Source organism: Podarcis erhardii (assembly GCF_964252035.2).
Source record: "Podarcis erhardii genome assembly, chromosome: 5".
In the NCBI taxonomy this organism is placed as follows: Eukaryota; Metazoa; Chordata; class Lepidosauria; order Squamata; family Lacertidae; genus Podarcis; species Podarcis erhardii.
In genome coordinates, this window is record NC_138509.1 from 85,903,142 (window position 1) to 85,921,582 (window position 18,441).

At 39.9% G+C, this 18,441-nt stretch overlaps 1 protein-coding gene across 1 annotated transcript in view; it reads left to right on the forward strand.

Annotated features, from left to right (window-relative positions):
* The window catches only part of PRKCI (protein kinase C iota), a 38,772-nt gene extending 22,864 nt beyond the window's left edge, over nt 1-15,908 (forward strand). The window contains exons 7-18 of the mRNA XM_081862659.1: nt 251-296; nt 862-920; nt 1,118-1,294; nt 1,992-2,089; nt 3,368-3,454; nt 4,102-4,237; nt 5,480-5,567; nt 6,359-6,484; nt 7,038-7,117; nt 7,369-7,458; nt 10,534-10,649; nt 13,070-15,908. Coding sequence (XP_081718785.1) covers nt 251-296; nt 862-920; nt 1,118-1,294; nt 1,992-2,089; nt 3,368-3,454; nt 4,102-4,237; nt 5,480-5,567; nt 6,359-6,484; nt 7,038-7,117; nt 7,369-7,458; nt 10,534-10,649; nt 13,070-13,157 — 1,191 coding nt within the window. The 3' untranslated portion in view covers nt 13,158-15,908. The remainder of the gene's footprint in view (nt 1-250; nt 297-861; nt 921-1,117; nt 1,295-1,991; nt 2,090-3,367; nt 3,455-4,101; nt 4,238-5,479; nt 5,568-6,358; nt 6,485-7,037; nt 7,118-7,368; nt 7,459-10,533; nt 10,650-13,069) is intronic.
* The last annotated feature ends 2,533 nt before the right edge of the window (nt 15,909-18,441 follow it).

Consider the following 18,441-nt stretch of genomic DNA (forward strand, 5'->3'; position numbering starts at 1 on the left):
ACAAAAATTGTGAGGCCCTTAAATTTTGTACCAGACCTTGTGGCTTCTTATCAAAGATTTGTGTAGTCTGGTCTGTGCATTAATTATTTTGAAGAATGCCCTACTCTGTTTAGTGGGATTTACTCCCAAGTACAAGAGCATAGGAGATTGAAATCTTAGATTTAGACTGCCAGTTTTGCAGTTTGAGACAATGACATAGCTCCTTGTAGAAAACAGAAAAGTTGTAATCTTATTATTTGACTTTTTGTAGGAGTCTATGGATCCTTCATCAGTGCATCTTGATAACATGGAACCAGGTAAGAACAGTGCTTTCTGTAATTATATTGAAAGGACCAAATGTGGACCCCCCCCCAAAAAAAATGAATTAGTGCTTCTTATTTGCATAATAATTTCTGGGTTTTATCCAACACTGTGCATGTTCCACTTATACAGCAGGACTTTCTTGGAACAGATTTTGAGGGTTCAAGGGAGAGGGAAGTTCCATCATGTAGGCAAAAGTATTCTGCATGAGCAGAATGGCGGTGTTGAATACAATCTTCTATTTTTTAAATCTACTGTGAGCAAGAAGCAAAAATGTATATTCTTCACTGACTTTAAATGAATCATTTATTTGTGATCTCTATATAAAACCATCTTTAGAAGTGTGTTCCATTAACTGCAGGGAACAGGCACAGCCATGCCTACCCATTTAATTTAATGTAATTTACTGTGTGGTTCCCTGTGGATGTACAGAAGATGACTTCGTAATATGGCCGTGTTTGGGATAACACAGCAAAATTAATTAATTTGTAGGACGTTCTAGCAAACTTTGCCAATTTGCCTGTAATTTTGATATTATCTTTACGTTTTTTTTACTTTTAGTGATTCCTTATCATCCTTCAAGTCATGAAAGTTTGGACCATGTTGGTGAAGAAAAGGAGGTATTCTAATTGTTTTATGTCTTGTATTTTACTAAGTTATCTGTGCATTTCTAGAATACTAAGAAACATACTTCCAACACAACATATGCATCTCAGTTAGCCTATTGTTAATAGAATTTTTGATGTCAGGAAAGCTCTCAAAGATCTGACAGTATTACCCAGGGCAATTCTATTTAAATGTTTCCATCTACCCATAGGCAACAAGTATTAGAGAAAGTGGTAAAGTATCTTCCAGTCTGGGTCTCCAAGATTTTGATCTACTTCGAGTTATAGGGAGAGGAAGTTATGCGAAAGTACTTCTGGTTCGGCTAAAGAAGACTGAGCGCATTTATGCAATGAAAGTTGTGAAAAAGGAACTAGTAAATGATGATGAGGTGAGTAGTATTTCTGTTAAATGAACTGTTCTTTAAATTCTGTTTTATATGAATGGTGGCATGTTAGATGTCAGATAACTCCCCTGTAATTTGTGATCAAGTTTGGTTGTATTCAGAGTGGCACTTCTGAGTTTGGTTCTTAACAAGTTAATCAGGTTTTCCACTAATTGAAACTCTGTCAGCAGTTTAAAAGATATGGAAATGTTGGACCAAATCTCTTTACAGGAAGAGCCCTTCCTGTTTATGTATAAAAACAATCTTGGGTACTCAAGGTTAGTCTCTCTGCATTATGACATGATAGTTTTCTTAAACTATTTCTCAGACTTTTAATACACATCTGTATTGGCAAACCTCAAATAACTATTTGTGCTTAAAGACATTGATGATATAAATGCATTTAAAGGAAGCTATCACCATAAGCTACTTAAAGACCATGGGGAGTTTAAGCCTGTTTTGAAATTGCATTGTTGTATAATTTTGGAAACAAAATTCAATTGCATCCTATGAATTGCTGAATATGGGAGCAGAATATTTGACTTTAGAAATGGGTATGACTTTTTTCAGGATAATTAAGAATCTTATTATCATTGTCTGCCTACAAGAGCCAAGAAATCATATTTCTGCTTATCTGTTGCAAGTTAATTAATATTAGCCAAAAGTATTACAAAAGCAACTGTTCTGTGTGTTTTTATAATAGGATATTGATTGGGTTCAGACAGAGAAACATGTCTTTGAGCAGGCTTCAAATCATCCTTTTCTTGTTGGCCTTCACTCTTGTTTCCAGACAGAAAGCAGGTAATTGTGTAATATGATTTTTGCAGGTTCTTTCACTTGATCCTTTTTAAATAAGCCATTATTTCCCCCCAACACTAAGATATAATTAGCAACATACAGCACTAACACTTATGCAGTTTCATAAAAAAAGACTTGAACGATAGGTTCCTTATGATCAGAGAAGACGGCTGTAAGGAAATCTTGAGCTGCAAAAATGTTTTTCAGAAGACAGTTGTTGAACAATGATGCCATCCGTAGAATAAAGGATAGTAGAATGAAATGTAAAAACAGCATGCAGAAGAGCTGGTTTCTAATTGGGAGTAGGAGAACTATAGTTAAGGTGGAAGGATGGGAACCACATGTGCAGAGAGATCATAGTCTGCGTTAAAGTTTGAACACAGTACAGATAAGAAGAAAAGCCAGAATGTGCCAAAACAATTGTTTGCTTTTTCATTGAGTGTTCAAAACCTAAGTAAAATGGATTACTATAATAAAGAAATTGCTTAAGCATAGGAAAATTCTTTGAGGAGTGGTGAAGTGAATATAATACTTCAGTTCAGGCATCCCCAAACTCGGCCCTCCAGCTGTTTTGGGACTACAGTTCCCATCATCCCTGACCACTGGTCCTGTTAGCTAGGGATGATGGGAGTTGTAATCCCAAAACAGCTGGAGGGCCGAGTTTGGGGGTGCCTGCTTTAGTTGATCAAATGACTTGAAAACAAAGCTGCATACAAGAGACACACATGGTGTGATATATTTATTAAAGAAGTTGGTAGTGCAAGGTTGTAAAATAGGAAAAGGAGGAAGAAGGTGATAAACAAGCCTTGAATCATTTTCTCATAGTGGCCTAGGTGCTGCTGTGTCACATACTTCAATATATATGCCTGTTTACTTACCATGGTAAAACACTAGAGAATATATCCTCAGCCAAACCTTTTTGAGGAAGGGTAGAGTTTGACGAAAAGGGAGTACAAGGAAAATCAAAACACAAGACCTGAAGCTTTACTCCCAACACCTATCAGGAATAAGATTATAAGATGTATGTTATAAGATTTATAGTGTAAACTGCCCATTGATCTGCAGAGGAAGGGTGGTGTAGGGCTGTGTTCATGTTGAAAATACCTGCAAAGGGAGAATAAATAGGCATGTTTTATTGATGTTTGAGATGGACTAACCAAAGAGGAGAGGGGGAACACTCTGAAAGCACTTCAGTTGTTAAGTTTGTGCAGGTGACAAGGTGAACCATATATATAAGTATATAAGAATCAAGCCATTATAGAATTTACTTCTGTGTTCCAGGCTATTTTTTGTTATAGAGTACGTAAATGGAGGGGACCTCATGTTTCATATGCAGCGCCAAAGGAAATTGCCGGAAGAGCATGCAAGGTATGTGTTCCTTTCATGACTTTTGCACATTGTTATGGATTGAGGAAAAACCCAAAGGTGTCTAATTACATGGAACATCTCCTTTTGCCTCCCAATTTTAATTATTGTTTTGGTCATCCTAATAATTGAAATGAAAGAGTTGCATTTGGTGGTTCTTATCTTCTCTTTCAGAGATGTTGTTCTTGAATTTCTCAGGTACCATAGTTTGATCTCTTCTGGGAGACATAATTGGCTCCTACTTCAAAAAGCCTTTTAAAACTGCCAAGAGACTGATTTTTAGACATTTAACTTTTTTTTGCCACTCAGCAGAAAGAAGACACAAAAAGGCTAGTTGTGTTCATATGCATCAGTGCTTGGAATTACTGGGGTTCAACTGAAGGGTGGAAGGGTCAGGTCACCACTAATTATACTTAATATATTCCAGCTTTCTCAAAGACCTAAAACTCGAATGCCTAATGATGAAAGGTAGAAATAGCTCCTCCACAGAGGATGTAACACTCTAACTTATAGATTTCAGGGAGGCCTGAGATGACTAATAAGCTTAGAAGGGACACCCAGTTTCATAACGTTTGATATACACTGCTGGTGTTGTTGGATCTAGCTATGGAAGCTTAAGAATAAAATAAGGCACTTCAATTTCATTTTAGGTTTTACTCGGCAGAAATCAGTTTAGCATTAAACTACCTTCATGAACGAGGAATAATTTATAGGGATTTGAAACTCGATAATGTGTTGCTAGATTCTGAGGGGCATATCAAACTGACTGACTATGGCATGTGCAAGGTAAGAGGCAAAATCTCCAAACATTTTGAAGTCTTGATTTTCCTAACATGATTTTCCTCCCTAGAATGTGCTGTAGTTTTTGATTAGGTTGGCTTCATTAAAATATGTACAATGATGCAATCAAATTACCAAATAACTGGAGAGAAGAGGAATATCAATGGACTGCAGCTGTCATGGTTTCTCTTGACTCCTTTTTTCAAGTTGTATAGAAGCAGCAGTAAGTCTATGGTACTAGGTTGGGCTGCCATGTTGTCCTCCCATAAGTACACAAGCTCCATTTATTGCTATGTTCCTCTATCCCCTGCAGTCCCAAACATGACTTCCCACACACTGTTCAGGGGTGGTCTCATAGGCCTCCAATGCAGATTTTCAGGGGGATTTGAGTAGATTGTTAAAAAATGCTGCCACCCCTGGCCACCAGTGGGAGCCTCAAGTAGTTTGGAATTGTGCTAACTAGATTTTCTGCAAATTCAGTAAAATGATTTTCCATGGACTTTAGCTAGCAGCCCAGAACATCTTCAGTTTTTAGAAAGAGCGCTACTTTTATCTTGATCTAGTGCAGTGGTTCTCAAAGGGTGTGGCGCTCTACACTGGTTTGGCAGGAAAGGATGGCAAGTGTGGCAGGAAGATTCAAGAACAATCAAAGAAATGTTTAAACTTTTCAGTGTAGTGTAATGAAATACAGGAGTATGCCACTGGACTCTTTTTGGATATAGAACCAGAAACAACTCTTCTTCAAGAGCATTCACTATTCTACAGTTCTCCATGACATATTATTGTGAACAGGGATTTTCAATTCTGACAAATATGAAAGATCAGAAGAGAGACTTCTTTGTCTCAAATTAGATCTAATATAAATAAGACTATCCTGCAAAAGCAAGCTTACACCTCTCATTGAGTGCAAAAGGCTTGTTTATAATTATATTTTGGGACTGATTCCTGTTCTTATGTAGCTGCATTGTTTTATACTTTCTGGATGTGTCACAGTCATATTACAAAGTAGTTGTGATCTATGCTATAGATCAAGCTAGGAGTTGTTTCTTTTTGTTTTCCAATGTATTTATTATCAGTTAAAATTTTTATTCTGAAAGTGTGGCGCATGTATGAAAAAGAGCTCGTATGTTTGCTCTTGCCTGTTAAATTAGGTGTTGTGCCGTTAAAACAACTGACTTGCTATTCCGATGGGAAGCAGAATAAATATTTGCGTATGATTTTCATTCCCCTTTGTTTCCGTTTTAAAAGGAAGGATTAAGGCCTGGAGACACAACAAGCACATTCTGTGGCACTCCTAACTACATTGCTCCTGAGATCTTGCGTGGAGAAGATTATGGTAAATATTACATATATAAATACCAAACCTGGAGAGCATGAGTAGTTACCACACAAACCAAATGTCCACCACAGTTTCCCCCGGCACTGAACCCCTCTTGTACTCAAAATGTTTGTACAATTAAACCTAGCACTTGATCCAAATGCAAAATAAATTGACAGAGATCAGTTCTGCTTCATCAGTTTGATTTCTTAGAATGTGGGAACCATGTTCGAGCTCCCTCACAATACTGCTCGTCCTGCAGCCCTCTAAGTGTTTCCCCGCCCTGTGCAGAGGATGTGGGCGCCAGAGGTCTAGCAAGAAAGCAAGGAAGTAGAAGGAGTACAGTGGGGTTCAGAGAAAAGATAATAAGCAAGAAAAAGGGGGAAAGTGTGAGGTTTTTAAAAAGAAAGATGAAGCAGGCTAGGTTCTTATGGAGCTCGGCTAGACCAGATTGACCACAGCAAGAGGTAGGCCAGTTTGATCAGTGGGATTGCCCTCCCGCCAGGTGAATTGGTCAGTAGATTAGACCCTGCCTGCCTGAGCCGATGGGAGGTGCCATCCCAAGCTGTGGAGCCCACCTGCAACCACGTGGGGAACTGGCTTACTACCTCTTTGGGAGAACATTGAAAGCCTGGAATTTCTTATCCACCTAGATTTACCTTGAAATCCTCAATTGTGTAGTCTCACCGCTGCTCTTCTTCCTGCTATATCTATTACTTTCCACCACATCTTTAAAGGCTTTGCCAGATAAACATGCTGATTATACCAAAACCTTTTAAACTAGTGTTCTGCCTTGTTTTAAATCACAGGATTTAGTGTGGACTGGTGGGCTTTAGGTGTCCTGATGTTTGAAATGATGGCAGGCAGATCACCATTTGATATTGTTGGAAGCTCTGATAATCCTGATCAAAATACAGAAGACTATCTTTTCCAAGGTAAGTAATTCAAAAGCACAATTTTTAGTTTGTTCAAGCAGTTGATTCTGTGGATCATGGATGATGCATTTCAATGAGGAGCAAGTATGATTGAAATTAAATGGTGAAATGTACAATGAGGCAAAGTTTATCTCCTGATGAATGCCTGATTCTCAAGTAGATTGGTGCTTTCTGAACAATCATAGTGCAAAATTAGCTAAAGGGCAGCAGGGTATTGGGCTGATTTTCCATTGCCTTTAGAGACCTGAAAGTTTACTTCTGTGGCTAGATCTTAACTTTTAAAATAAAGGAGTGTGCAGTCAAGTTCCTATACCAGAAAAGGAAACCTACATGTCTTTTAAAATTATTCTATGTATTTAAAGCACAAAAGAGGTGAAATTAATATCCCATGGTCCAAAAGAATACTACTATTTAGCATTAAAAACAGCCTTTAATTTAGTTCAACCTCTTATACAGATTGAGTTTTCTGTTGTACCTCAGTTCCAAAACACCCCTTTAGAATTTTAAAACAGAAAATTCATGAAATTAAAATGTTATTAATTATTTCTTCTAGTTATTCTAGAGAAGCAAATCCGTATCCCACGATCCCTTTCTGTGAAGGCAGCAAGTGTTCTAAAAAGCTTTCTTAACAAGGTAAGAGCTCGTGCCATATTTGTGTTGAACTTTGGTTCTTAAATATACATGTTACAGGTTTAAAACTGGCAAGAGAAATTTAGTATAAAATTATCAAAATACATATTTGGGAAGGAATGTAATATGAGCACTTTAACAATTTGTGTACTGAAACTCATTTATATCTACAATCTATGCATGTTTAATGGCCCAGTTACAATAGTCTTATTAAGCTTAATTTGACCTTCATGTTACATGTTTTCTTTACCTAGGATCCAAAAGAACGGCTAGGTTGTCATCCTCAAACAGGGTTTGCAGACATTCAGGGACATCCGTTTTTTCGTAATGTTGATTGGGACCTGGTAAGTGGACAGTATAAATACTGCTTTTAAATAGTTCTATGCACAGTGAATATCTGAAATCTTGCTTGGATGAGAGAGCCTCTGCCATTGTCAGTGAAAAGTTGCCAAAAAAACCATTGAGTTTCCCCCATATATTTTATATTATAAGCAGATAATTAAACTTTTTGGGGCATGAGCAATGTCCTTTCAAGTACTCAAAGTGAGCATGGACTATGCAGTGCAGTAGTCATTTTAGTACTTCAGGAGCTCAGTTACCTTTTACCATGCTACTACTCAGCATGTTTTCAGAAGTTTGGGGATTATGTTCAGAGCAAGGGGTTTTAAAGATTTAACAAAACTTACATACTGCTTGGTTGTAACAAAATCTCTAGGTAGTTTACGATAAATATTAAAATGTTAATTAAAAAAAACAAGTAATTAAAAACAATTTTTAAAAGGAGTAAACTAAAAAGAGATTAAAACATGTCAGAATGTACCGTATTTTTCGCTCTATAACACGCACCTGACCATAACACGCACATAGTTTTTAGAGGAGGAAAACAAGAAAAAAATATTCTAAACGAAACAGTGGATATATGATTTTTGTGGTTCATGCTGTGGCCACAGACATGTGATCTGACGGTGAGTTTGGGGTAGCCCAATGCAAAAATCCTGAGGATCCATGTGGATCCATGCTTTGTAACCACGTTTTTGCGCCATTGCGACCCCATGAAACAGTGGGTGCGTGTGTTTTTTGGTGCAGGCTGTAGCCATGGATATGCTATGTGATCTGATGGTGAATTTGGGGTGACCTAGTGCAAAAATCCCGAGGATCCATGTGGATCCGTGCTTTGTAACCACGTTTTAAGTGGGGAGGGAAGGAAAAGAACTCAAGGGACAAGGAGCTCGCGTGGGGGGTGTGGAGAAGGATGCTGCTGATAATGCAGGAGAGGCTCCTCTCCGGCTTTGCTCCTTTAGAACAAGCAGGCTCTGCGTCTCTCCCTCCTCCTGGCAAGGAAACCATGATAGTAACCACTCTGAGACAAATCAAGAAAAATTGCGACCAACACTCTCCCCCAACGCAGTGAGGTCAAAACACAAACACGCAGAGAGGGAACTGGCCCTAAAGTCGCAGGGCGCTGGGGGAGTGAACGGGAAGCAAGAGAAGGAGAAGGAGCCCTCACACACAGAGAGACACACAGAGTGTCAATTCTAAAGTCGGAGGGACAGCGCAGGGAGAGTGAAAGGGAAGCAGGAGGAGGAGAAGGAGCCCTCTCTCTCTCACACACAGACACAGAGTGTCAATTCTAAAGTCGGAGGGACAGCGCAGGGGCGCAGGGAGAGCGAAGGGGAAGCAGGAGGAGGAGAACGATAGCTCAAGCACACACACACACAGCCCCTACAGTGGCTAATCCAAAATCGGACAGCAAAAAACTGCAGGCAGGGACAGAGAGTACGGGGTTGTTTTAAAGCAGCCAACCCTGCTCTGCTTCTCTCCCTCCTCCCGGCTAGGCTGGCTGAAAAGCTTCGCTGCTACTTAGCAGATCAGTGGGGAGGAGAGAGGAACATAGAGGACGGGTTTTTTTTAAAGCAGCCAAGCCCGCTCTGCTTCTCTCCCTCCTCCCCAGCTCGGCTCGCTGACAGGAGCCGCTTACACCTGCTTTGCTGTTTCAAAGCAAGCCACAGACTGCTCACAACTGCAGCAGATTCCCCCGCCATCTGTAGGCATTCGCTCCATAACACGCACAGACATTTCCCCTTACTTTCTAGGAGGAAAAATCTGCGTGTTATGGAGCGAAATTTACGGTATATGTCTGGATAGATTTGCCTAAACAAAAATAATTTAAGCAGATGCTGAAAGGAATATAGCAAAGACGTCTGTTTGATGACACCTACTACCAAAGTGTAGGTGATGCCACACAAAAATTTCTTAGAAGTACGGGATGATTGTTGTGTGGCACTTGTTAACAGTGTCGCCTTCGGCAGATCGAAGCAGTTGAGTGGGCACACATTGGGTAAGGCCATCCTGCAGATAAACTGGTCCCAGGCTTGTTAAGGGCTTTATATAACAGGAACAGTACCTTGAACCTGATCCTGTAACAAATGAAAATCTCTAAGCAGACGTGTTTATAAGTTGGCAGGGTCTCACTTCTGTCAGCAACCATGCTGCAGTATTCTGTGCTAGCTGCAGTTTTCAGATCAAGAGCAAGGGAAGCCCCAGATAGAGTGCATTGCAGGAATTTTATCTTGACGTCACCAGTGCCTGAACTACTGTGGTCAAGTTAAGCTGGTCCAGGAATGGTTGTAGCTGTTGTATCAGGCACAGCTGGTAAAAGGGTGACAGAGCTAGGTATAGAAGCACCCTGGACTGTGTAACCTGCTCCTTCTTAGGGAATGCAACCCCATCCAGCTGTTCTCTGACATGGGAACCACTTGCCTGCAGACGTGCCAAACTGGCACTAGTCCAGGTGTTACTCTGATTCCAAGGTAATGGAGAAATAGAGGTGAGTGTCAACAGTGTACTAGTGGCACCTTGGCCCCAAACTCCTGATAACAGTTCCCTGTGGCTCCATGTAGATATTTATTAGCATTGGGGAATAAAATAGTGCCCTGTGGCACCCTGTAGCACAGGGGTCAGCAAACTTTTTCAGCAGGGGGCCGGTCCACTGTTACTCAGACCTTGTGGGGGGCCGGACTATATTTTGAAAAAGTAAATAAAAAATGAACAAATTCCTATGCCCCACAAATAACCCAGAGATGCATTTTAAATAAAAGCACACATTCTACTCATGTAAAAACACGCTGATTCCCGACCGTCCATGGGCCAGATTTAGAAGGCGATTGGGCCAAATCCGGCCCCTGGGCCTTAGTTTGCCTATCCATGCTGTAGCATAACCAGAAGGGGGCCAAAAACGTTCTCCCCATTATACTTTGCAATACAGTGCCCCCAAAGCAATAGGATCGTTGTGTGGAATAAAAGCTTACAAACACTATAACTCATAGTTTGTCCTCCTAAGAGAAATGTGAATTATCCTTAATGCACTCTGTGTAATTATCCAGCAGCAACACTTAAATGCTATGTGAACTTATTCCTAGATGGAACAAAAGCAAGTGGTTCCTCCCTTTAAACCAAACATATGTGGAGAATTTGGTCTGGACAACTTTGACTCCCAGTTCACGAATGAGCCTGTTCAACTCACCCCTGATGATGAGTAAGTAAAGCATTAAGCTACTAAACTGAACAAAATGCTCCCCTGTAATTCTAACAGCTCTTATTGTGGTAGTATTTGCCGTGATGGAACTTCACAACCTCTAACAGTTTCCAGAAGTAGAGACAAACAAAGAAGGCTATCCACATCTGCCTTGCTTGTAGGTATCCTGGGTGATTGGCCATTGCTGGAAGCAGAATACTGAATTGGATAGATGCTTAGTCTGATCCAGCAGAGCTGCTCATATTCCCATGTGACCAAAAATGACTACCCCATTGGGGTGAACAAAATGGCAACTGGTAAATTGCACAATGAATTGTAACTTACATGGTTTCTGAGATTTTGAAAAATATAATTGGGGCCAATCCAGGATTTTGTAACTTCAGATAGTTCAGCACAGGAAGTCACTTTATACCAAAACCAGACTTAGTCTCTGTCTTCCCCAGTATTGCCTGGCACCTACTTTCCAGGGTCTCCAGTAGAGATATATCATATCACCTGTTACCTGATCATAAGTAGTGTTGACATGAATTGACCCTGAAGCCATCTGCATGCAAAGCATCTATGTATGACTGGGGAAACCCAGCCAGATGGGTGGGGTATAAATAAAATTATTATTATTATCATCATCATCATTTATTATTAGGGTTATATGAGGACAAGCGTAGATATATTTCTAACTTTGGAGAGCAAATACTTGCTTATAATAAGAAGTGGTGGAAATTACCCGGTATTGCTCAGGAATTCTAAGCACCCAAAAAAAAATAAAAAAAAAATAAAAATTTATAAATGGATAGCATAATTTATTAATTTCTAGGCCTGTGCATGCTCCTCCAATCTGACTCTGTTAACAGCTGTCTAGGAACTCTGAATCAACTCGGAGGGCAGGGCTAGTGTTAATTAGGGTTTTTTAAACCCAAGGTAGTCAGGAGGAGGGCTGAGGAAGGAAGACAGTATATCTCCTTAGGCCCCCCTCCTCCTGCCACACTGCAGAGAGTGGAAGGGTTCAGTCCTGTTGGGTGCTGTTTCATCAGGGTGTTGCCTACACAGAACACAATAGTGAAGCAGCCAGCAATATTGCACCCTTGGTGGGCAGCTCCTGCACTGCTGCTCCATGTGCTTGGCTATTCTGCCAGGCCTAATTGTCCTCCCCTCTTTGTCTTCCCCTCTCATTCCCCCAGTCCATGGGTGCTGCATACCTGGCTGCTGCTATCACCGTTATATTACAGGAAGCGGCTGCCTGAGCCCAACTTTCCTCACTTTGCACCACCCCGCAAACCAGCTCTTGCACCAACTATATCAACAATGGGGCTCTCCCCAGGGTGGCTCGCCTGGCAGCTTCATTTCGCATGCCATATTTTTCGCTCTATAAGACGCACCAGACCATAAGACGCACCTAGTTTTTGGTGGATGAAAACAAGTAAAAAAAAATATTCTGAATCCCAGAAGATGAAGGCTCCCTGCTGCCCTGAAGAGGCTACGCGCGGCTATCCCAGAAGCTAGAACAGCGAGAGGGAACGCTGTGCAGCGATCCCTCTCCCCGTTCTGGCTTCTGGGGTAGCTGTGCAGCCTGCATTAGCTCCATAAGACATGCACACATTTCCCCTTATTTTTTAGGAGGGAAAAGGTGCATCTTACAGAGCGAAAAATACGATATTTAGATGCCAAGCGAAAACATTCCTCTTCCCCAGGCCTTTGACTAATTAGTCTACGGCCATTTAAGCTGGAAGTTGTGGTGGTATTGTTTTGTTTGTTTGTATTTTTATTTAAAAACTCAACTGCCCTGTCATCCTTGGATGATGTTTGGTGTAAAAAATTATTTATTTATTTATTTATTTATTTATTTTATTTACAACAACAATAAATGAATATAATAGTTTCTACTTGAATTATAATTTAGTGATAGGAGAAGTGACTAAAAGAATTCCTGTGTGTACTTTTTGTTCAGTGCATCAGAACCCTGACAAGAGCACATTTCTTTGGGCTCCCTTATTTGTTTTTAGCACCTCAGTTTTAAGTTAAAAGTGGGGGGGGGGCCTCCCCGAGCAGCTTACAGACATGAATGAAAAGACAGTTCCTGCCCTCAGGCTTACAATCTAAAAGACTCTACACAAGATGGGACTCAGAAAGAGAAGGAGGAAAAGGAATCTTCTGCACTGGTTCTTAGTTACAGAGGTCTTGTAGACCAGCTTGAATAGAAAGATTCAGAGGGAAAGGGCTAAAAGTTACTACTTTTTCAGCAACCTTTGTCCTTCTGTACTAGCTTGATGGAATAGTTGCTGATGGACAGTTGAGAAAGTAGCCTGATGAATCTGATGTTTCAGTAGAGCCAGTACTGAATACAGTAGCTCTCTGGGTTTTTTTCTCAGTACAAATTGTATTGTATTGTTTTTTGAGAATATAAATGCTCTTTTTATTTTCAGTGATATTGTGAAGAAGATTGACCAGTCTGAATTTGAAGGCTTTGAATATATCAATCCCCTTCTGATGTCTGCTGAGGAATGTGTCTGAGCTCCCACTTCTGAACTGTGCCATTTGTCGCTGACACATTTTTCTGCATGGATGAACAGTTTGCAGTTGGGATGCAATTAATAAAATGCATTTACCTTTGTCATTTGCTATCAAATAAGAACTTTTCATTAACCTGCTATATAAGCTGGATGCTTTTTATTTGACTATAAGGAAATCTAAAACACTAAAACAGATTTTGCCAAAGTTGAACTTGAAACATCAAGGCAACCATTTTCCTACAGGCTGCCTAATGTGAAATAGAGGGTGTTGCCACCTATTCCACTTGAAATGTAATGCAGCTCTGGGTTCAAAGTGGTCTAATTAAAGAGCACCTGCTTGCATTAAGTGAAATTAACACATCAAGTCCAGCTGTCTTCAGTTTTACATGTGTCTGTTGCCAACCCAGAGTAAAACGAGTATGCTCCCTAATTCATTTGAAGAACCCTTGATAAACCTGAGTTCTCAGACCTGGCTAAGAAGCTTACTTGCATTGGTGATGGTAATGTGTTAGACTGAAAACAAATGAAGAGCAGCAGGAGAATTTACATGTACTGCCACAGCCCACTTCCATTCCCTGTATATTCCACATTCAGTGTGAACTGGACGTAAAGTTTCATCTTTCATGTTACAATTTTAGCATTGCAATCCTGGGTGCACTTTGAGTAGGCGTCATGGGATTTGGTGGGATTTACTTCTGAGCAAACCATGCATAGGATTGTGGTGTAATATTTGCAGTCTCCAGGATACAGCGGTACCTCGGTTTATGAACTCAATCTGTTCTGGAAGTCGGTTCTTAAACTGAAACCATTCTTAAACTGAGACACACTTTCCCTAATGAGGCCTCCTGCTGCCGGTGCCCTTCCACCGTTCGGATTCTGTTCTTAGACTGAGGTAAAGTTCTCAAACCAGGAAACTATTTCCAGCTTTGCGGAGTTTGTAAACCGAATCATTTGTAAACCAAGGTACCACTGTAATGCCTTGCTATTTTTTTTAGACTTGGAAGTGGCACAGCATTTACTTTAGGCTTGACAGAGCCATGGAGAATAGATGCTTTCTTGACAACGGAGACCATGGCTGTCTCTAAATAGGACTTTTATTTCAAGCACAATGCAGTAGATTTGACTCCAAAATTACTTGTCATTCGTTTAATCAAAGTTCTTTGGTATACATCCTTGCTATGTAAATGAGTGCCTTCTTAAGTCTGTCCTTTTCAAAAGGGCTAATAAAATGTATGGTATCAGTTTGAATTAAAATGAACCAGTAGAGTTTTTTTAAAAAAAGAAGAAATAAGTATTTAGCAGAAATAGGCAGCTAATGTTAACAAATACAACCTCATGCAGCCAGCTTTATAATTTTGTAGCTTCTGTTAAGGTAGACCAGAATTTATTTTCACTATGGATTTAAAAGGCTAATGGGCTCATACAGCAGCTGTACAGTTTGAAAAACCATTACACTATACCACTACAAAAGGATCCCTCTATTAATGTGATTAGGGAAGTGTGGCTCCTCTCATGGTCCTATACTTACTGCTCTAAGATGTATGCAAAAGTCTAAATAAAAATTCAAACCAGCTAGGTCAGTGAAGATGGGTGTTCTAAAGGTCTGTATATAATTAATATAATGACGTACCGAGAAAAAGTTGCATGCTTTATCTTAAAAGTCGAGGAACTGCTGGCTGGAGATGTCACTTGTGTATTTTGCTTGATTTTTAAATGCTTGTAAAGAGAAGGGATTTTCAAAGTGTTCTAGATAATGTAGAAATGTGGACTTAACTTAATAGTTGTCCAGAACCAAGCACATTCTAGTTAGCCTTCTGTGAGTTTTTTTCTCTCTGCCATTGTGAACTTAATCTATGGTACATTTGTGCATTAAGGCAAAAATTGCCTCTTTGACTAGTATGCATTATCTTCATTGTGCTTTTCAAACACTGACATGTTGAAGAGGAGGAATTCAACCACTTTGGTACTTTCCCTTGTTAAGCTCATGTCAGTTACAGGGTACATCTAAAAACATTTAATTGTGCTATGTTTTAGATCTGATGAGTAGTCTTTCAGTTTTACATTATTGAAGGGGGAACGAGACCTCTATAACTTAATAGAGCTAACTTACAACTTGGCTTGTGCCATCTTATTTTATTTCGTCCTTCTTTAATGTATCTGAAATTAGGCCACAAACAGCGGTTTCACTTCATAAGCTGCATGGTACAGAATGACTTATATAAGAGGTACATTTTCTGACTCACAAACTGTAGGTGAGTGAAATTCTCACATCTAAGACTTTTCTTCAAAGCACAAAAGGAGTAAAATTGCAGATGTTACAATGTGCTTCCCACCCCCTTGTATATGTGTGTCTTACTTATTTCATCTTATAGTGTCAATTTTTCACAAAGAACTGAGGGATGTTAAAAGCAAATATCAAGTTTTGTTTTGTTTTGTTTCTCATGTTTCCAAACAAGTGCCATGGTATTTAGTTGTTGTTGTTTTTTTAAAAAATATATATTAAATGTGTAGAGGCTGTCTTAAAATATTGAACAGGGAATTCAGACATGGACAGCTAATGCAGCATGCTTTTCTGAAGGTAGCCTTTTAGTGTAAACATTGAACTAAATGGGTGCTTCCATCTTGTACTATGTACTTCCTTCATTTTGCAGATATTGTACTGTACTGTGTAATCTCTTGTATTTCTGCACACTTTTTTACTTTCCATTTTAAGTTTCAAAATTAAAAAAACCACCAGGGCTTTTTCTTTAAATCCTTTGTTGCACTCATTGTACCCTTTCCTTGAGTATTCTTCTAATTTAGCAATTTTATTTACTTCTCTTTATTACCACTGGAGAACTCTTGAACATTAGACAGTAAACACATAATTAGTTTTCACAGACGATTAACTCCTCATATCTTAATTCATCATGGGAGTCTATGAACTGGTATCTCTTCTGCAGGGAAGGGTACAATTTAGGTTGTAGTAATACCAATTAGCAGTTAAGAGAAATGTGCATCATAAGACGTACTTCCATCATACTTTTTGTTTACAGCCCTATTGAAAATGCTGAGTTGCAGACTAGGGGCAGGTCCATACTATACATTTAAAGGTAAAGGGACCCCTGACCGTTAAGTCCAGTCGTGGACGACTCTGGGGTTGCGGCGCTCATCTCGAATTAACTGGCCAAGGGAGCCAGCGTTTGTTCGCAGACAGCTTCTGGGTCATGTGGCCAGCATGTCTAAGCTGCTTCTGGCGAACCAGAGCAGTGCACGGAAATGCCGTTTACCTTCCCACCGGAGCGGTACCTATTTATCTACTTGCACTTTGACATGCTTTTGAACTGCTAGGTTGGCAGGAGCAGGGACTGAGCAACGGGAGCTCACCCTGTCATGGGGATTTGAACCGCCAACCTTCTGATCAGCAAGCCCTAGGCTCTGTGGTTTAACCCACAGCACCAACCGCGTCCCATACTATACATTGAAAGCGTAGTTTAAATATGCTGGTAATAGTAGCGCTCTGGCAGGGAAACTATAGTTCCCAAGATTCTTTAGGGGAGGTCACATCCTTTAAATGTGTGTAGGATGTGCTTTAAAAGTATGGTGTAGAGCTGCCATGGCTCCCGGCCCCCTTCACACATTACTCAGGGCAATCTTGTGTTGTGTTTAAGGAGCGCTTCCCACTTGACAGTGAAACACTGAATCTCAGGAATGAAGGAAGATCATATTCAGACATGTATCAAATCCAGGTGCAGCACCTACATACTTCTTTGTGCCAGAGAAAGGCATGTCCTCCTTTGCTCTCAACAGAGCTGTGTTTTCACTGTTTGAAAAAAAGAGAATAACATCCAAATGCCTGTTTTAACTTTAGAATTACAGCCAAACAAGTCCATACGTGCCTGTTTTCACCAAGCCTACTGTTTGCTGCTAAGATTTTATCTATTGGCTGTCTCTCCTTTTACCTGCAAAATCAAGCATAATAGTGACCTTGTGTGATGGACAGATTTAAGGAGCCTGTTGCCTAATGGAGCAGACATTGTGGGACAGACTTTTTCCCTGGCTTATCCAAAGAGCTAGTAGGCAACCTTGTCATGTTACTCATCAAGACTCCTGTCTTTGGTTGGAACTACCTATTATGGTGCATCTTAATATCACTCTTTCTGGATTCTGCTTTCCTGACCTCTCTGCGGACTACCTGAATAGCAAAACCTCCGCTTCCACCGTGGTGAAAGGTACTGAGATGAAGTTCGTGCGAGAGTTCCTATGTTTCAGTTCATTACGTTAATTGGTATTTTGGAAGTTAGAGTTATCAAATCTCATGTTGTGGGGTGGGAGATGTCGATCAACACAGTATCCTCACCCAAATCTGGAATATATCTTGCCCTAGACATACGGAGCCTAGTTGTGATTGCGCAGTGGGGAGATACTCTGGACATGGCATAGAGGTCCTTCACATTTCCTGGGCTGAGCCATGGTATTGAAAGTGGGGTTTTCTAATGCTAAATTCTGGTGGGTTCTGGATCAAATTTGCTCTTTATTTGTCTATGTGGCTGAAATTCAATTTTAGGAAATGATATTTGTAATTTTCAATGGATTCGTGAAGTAGGAGGCAGAACCTGGAAAGTATTCTAGTTTTTTTACTCCCTTTGACTTCTTTTAAAATGTGTTATGACTTTTTAAAATTAAGGAATGATTTAATTTCTAAATGAGAGGTGATTGGATCTATTTATCAAGGAGTAAGGCTCATTCCATCTCACATGAAATCCATTTTCCCTATTGATGAATATATAGAGAATAGTTTCTTAGTTGGAAGACTATGGGTCTTTGCACATATTTAAATGAGTTACTTCCTTTTTAGGGCTGTAAAAGTCATGAGCAGGAGGGGGACTTAAAAATTCCCAACCCACCAACTCGAGACAGTCGCTGCCATTGCTGCAAGAGACTGTTATTCTTGGGAATTACTAATATTCTGTGTGGTTATTATAACCATATGCCTCCCTGCTGCCCCTAGACAAGTGATGCTGTTTCTTGGTAACCATGCTGCTAATTATAGATCAAATGCAGACTTATCTCCCTTTACTGTATCTGTAAACTAACATTTTATATCAAACTTAAGGCGTCTTGCACTGGAAATATAGGAAAAAAAACTTCGTTATCAAATGGACACTCCAGGATCTAAGTTTGCAGTACAATCAGAATAATATTTAGCCTGTCAGCAGTTGTGTTTTACAACTGGGCTTCTAGAATCTCTTAAATGCACTATCAATGGACACAAGAATCTCTGTAAGATTTTGAGATCATTATTG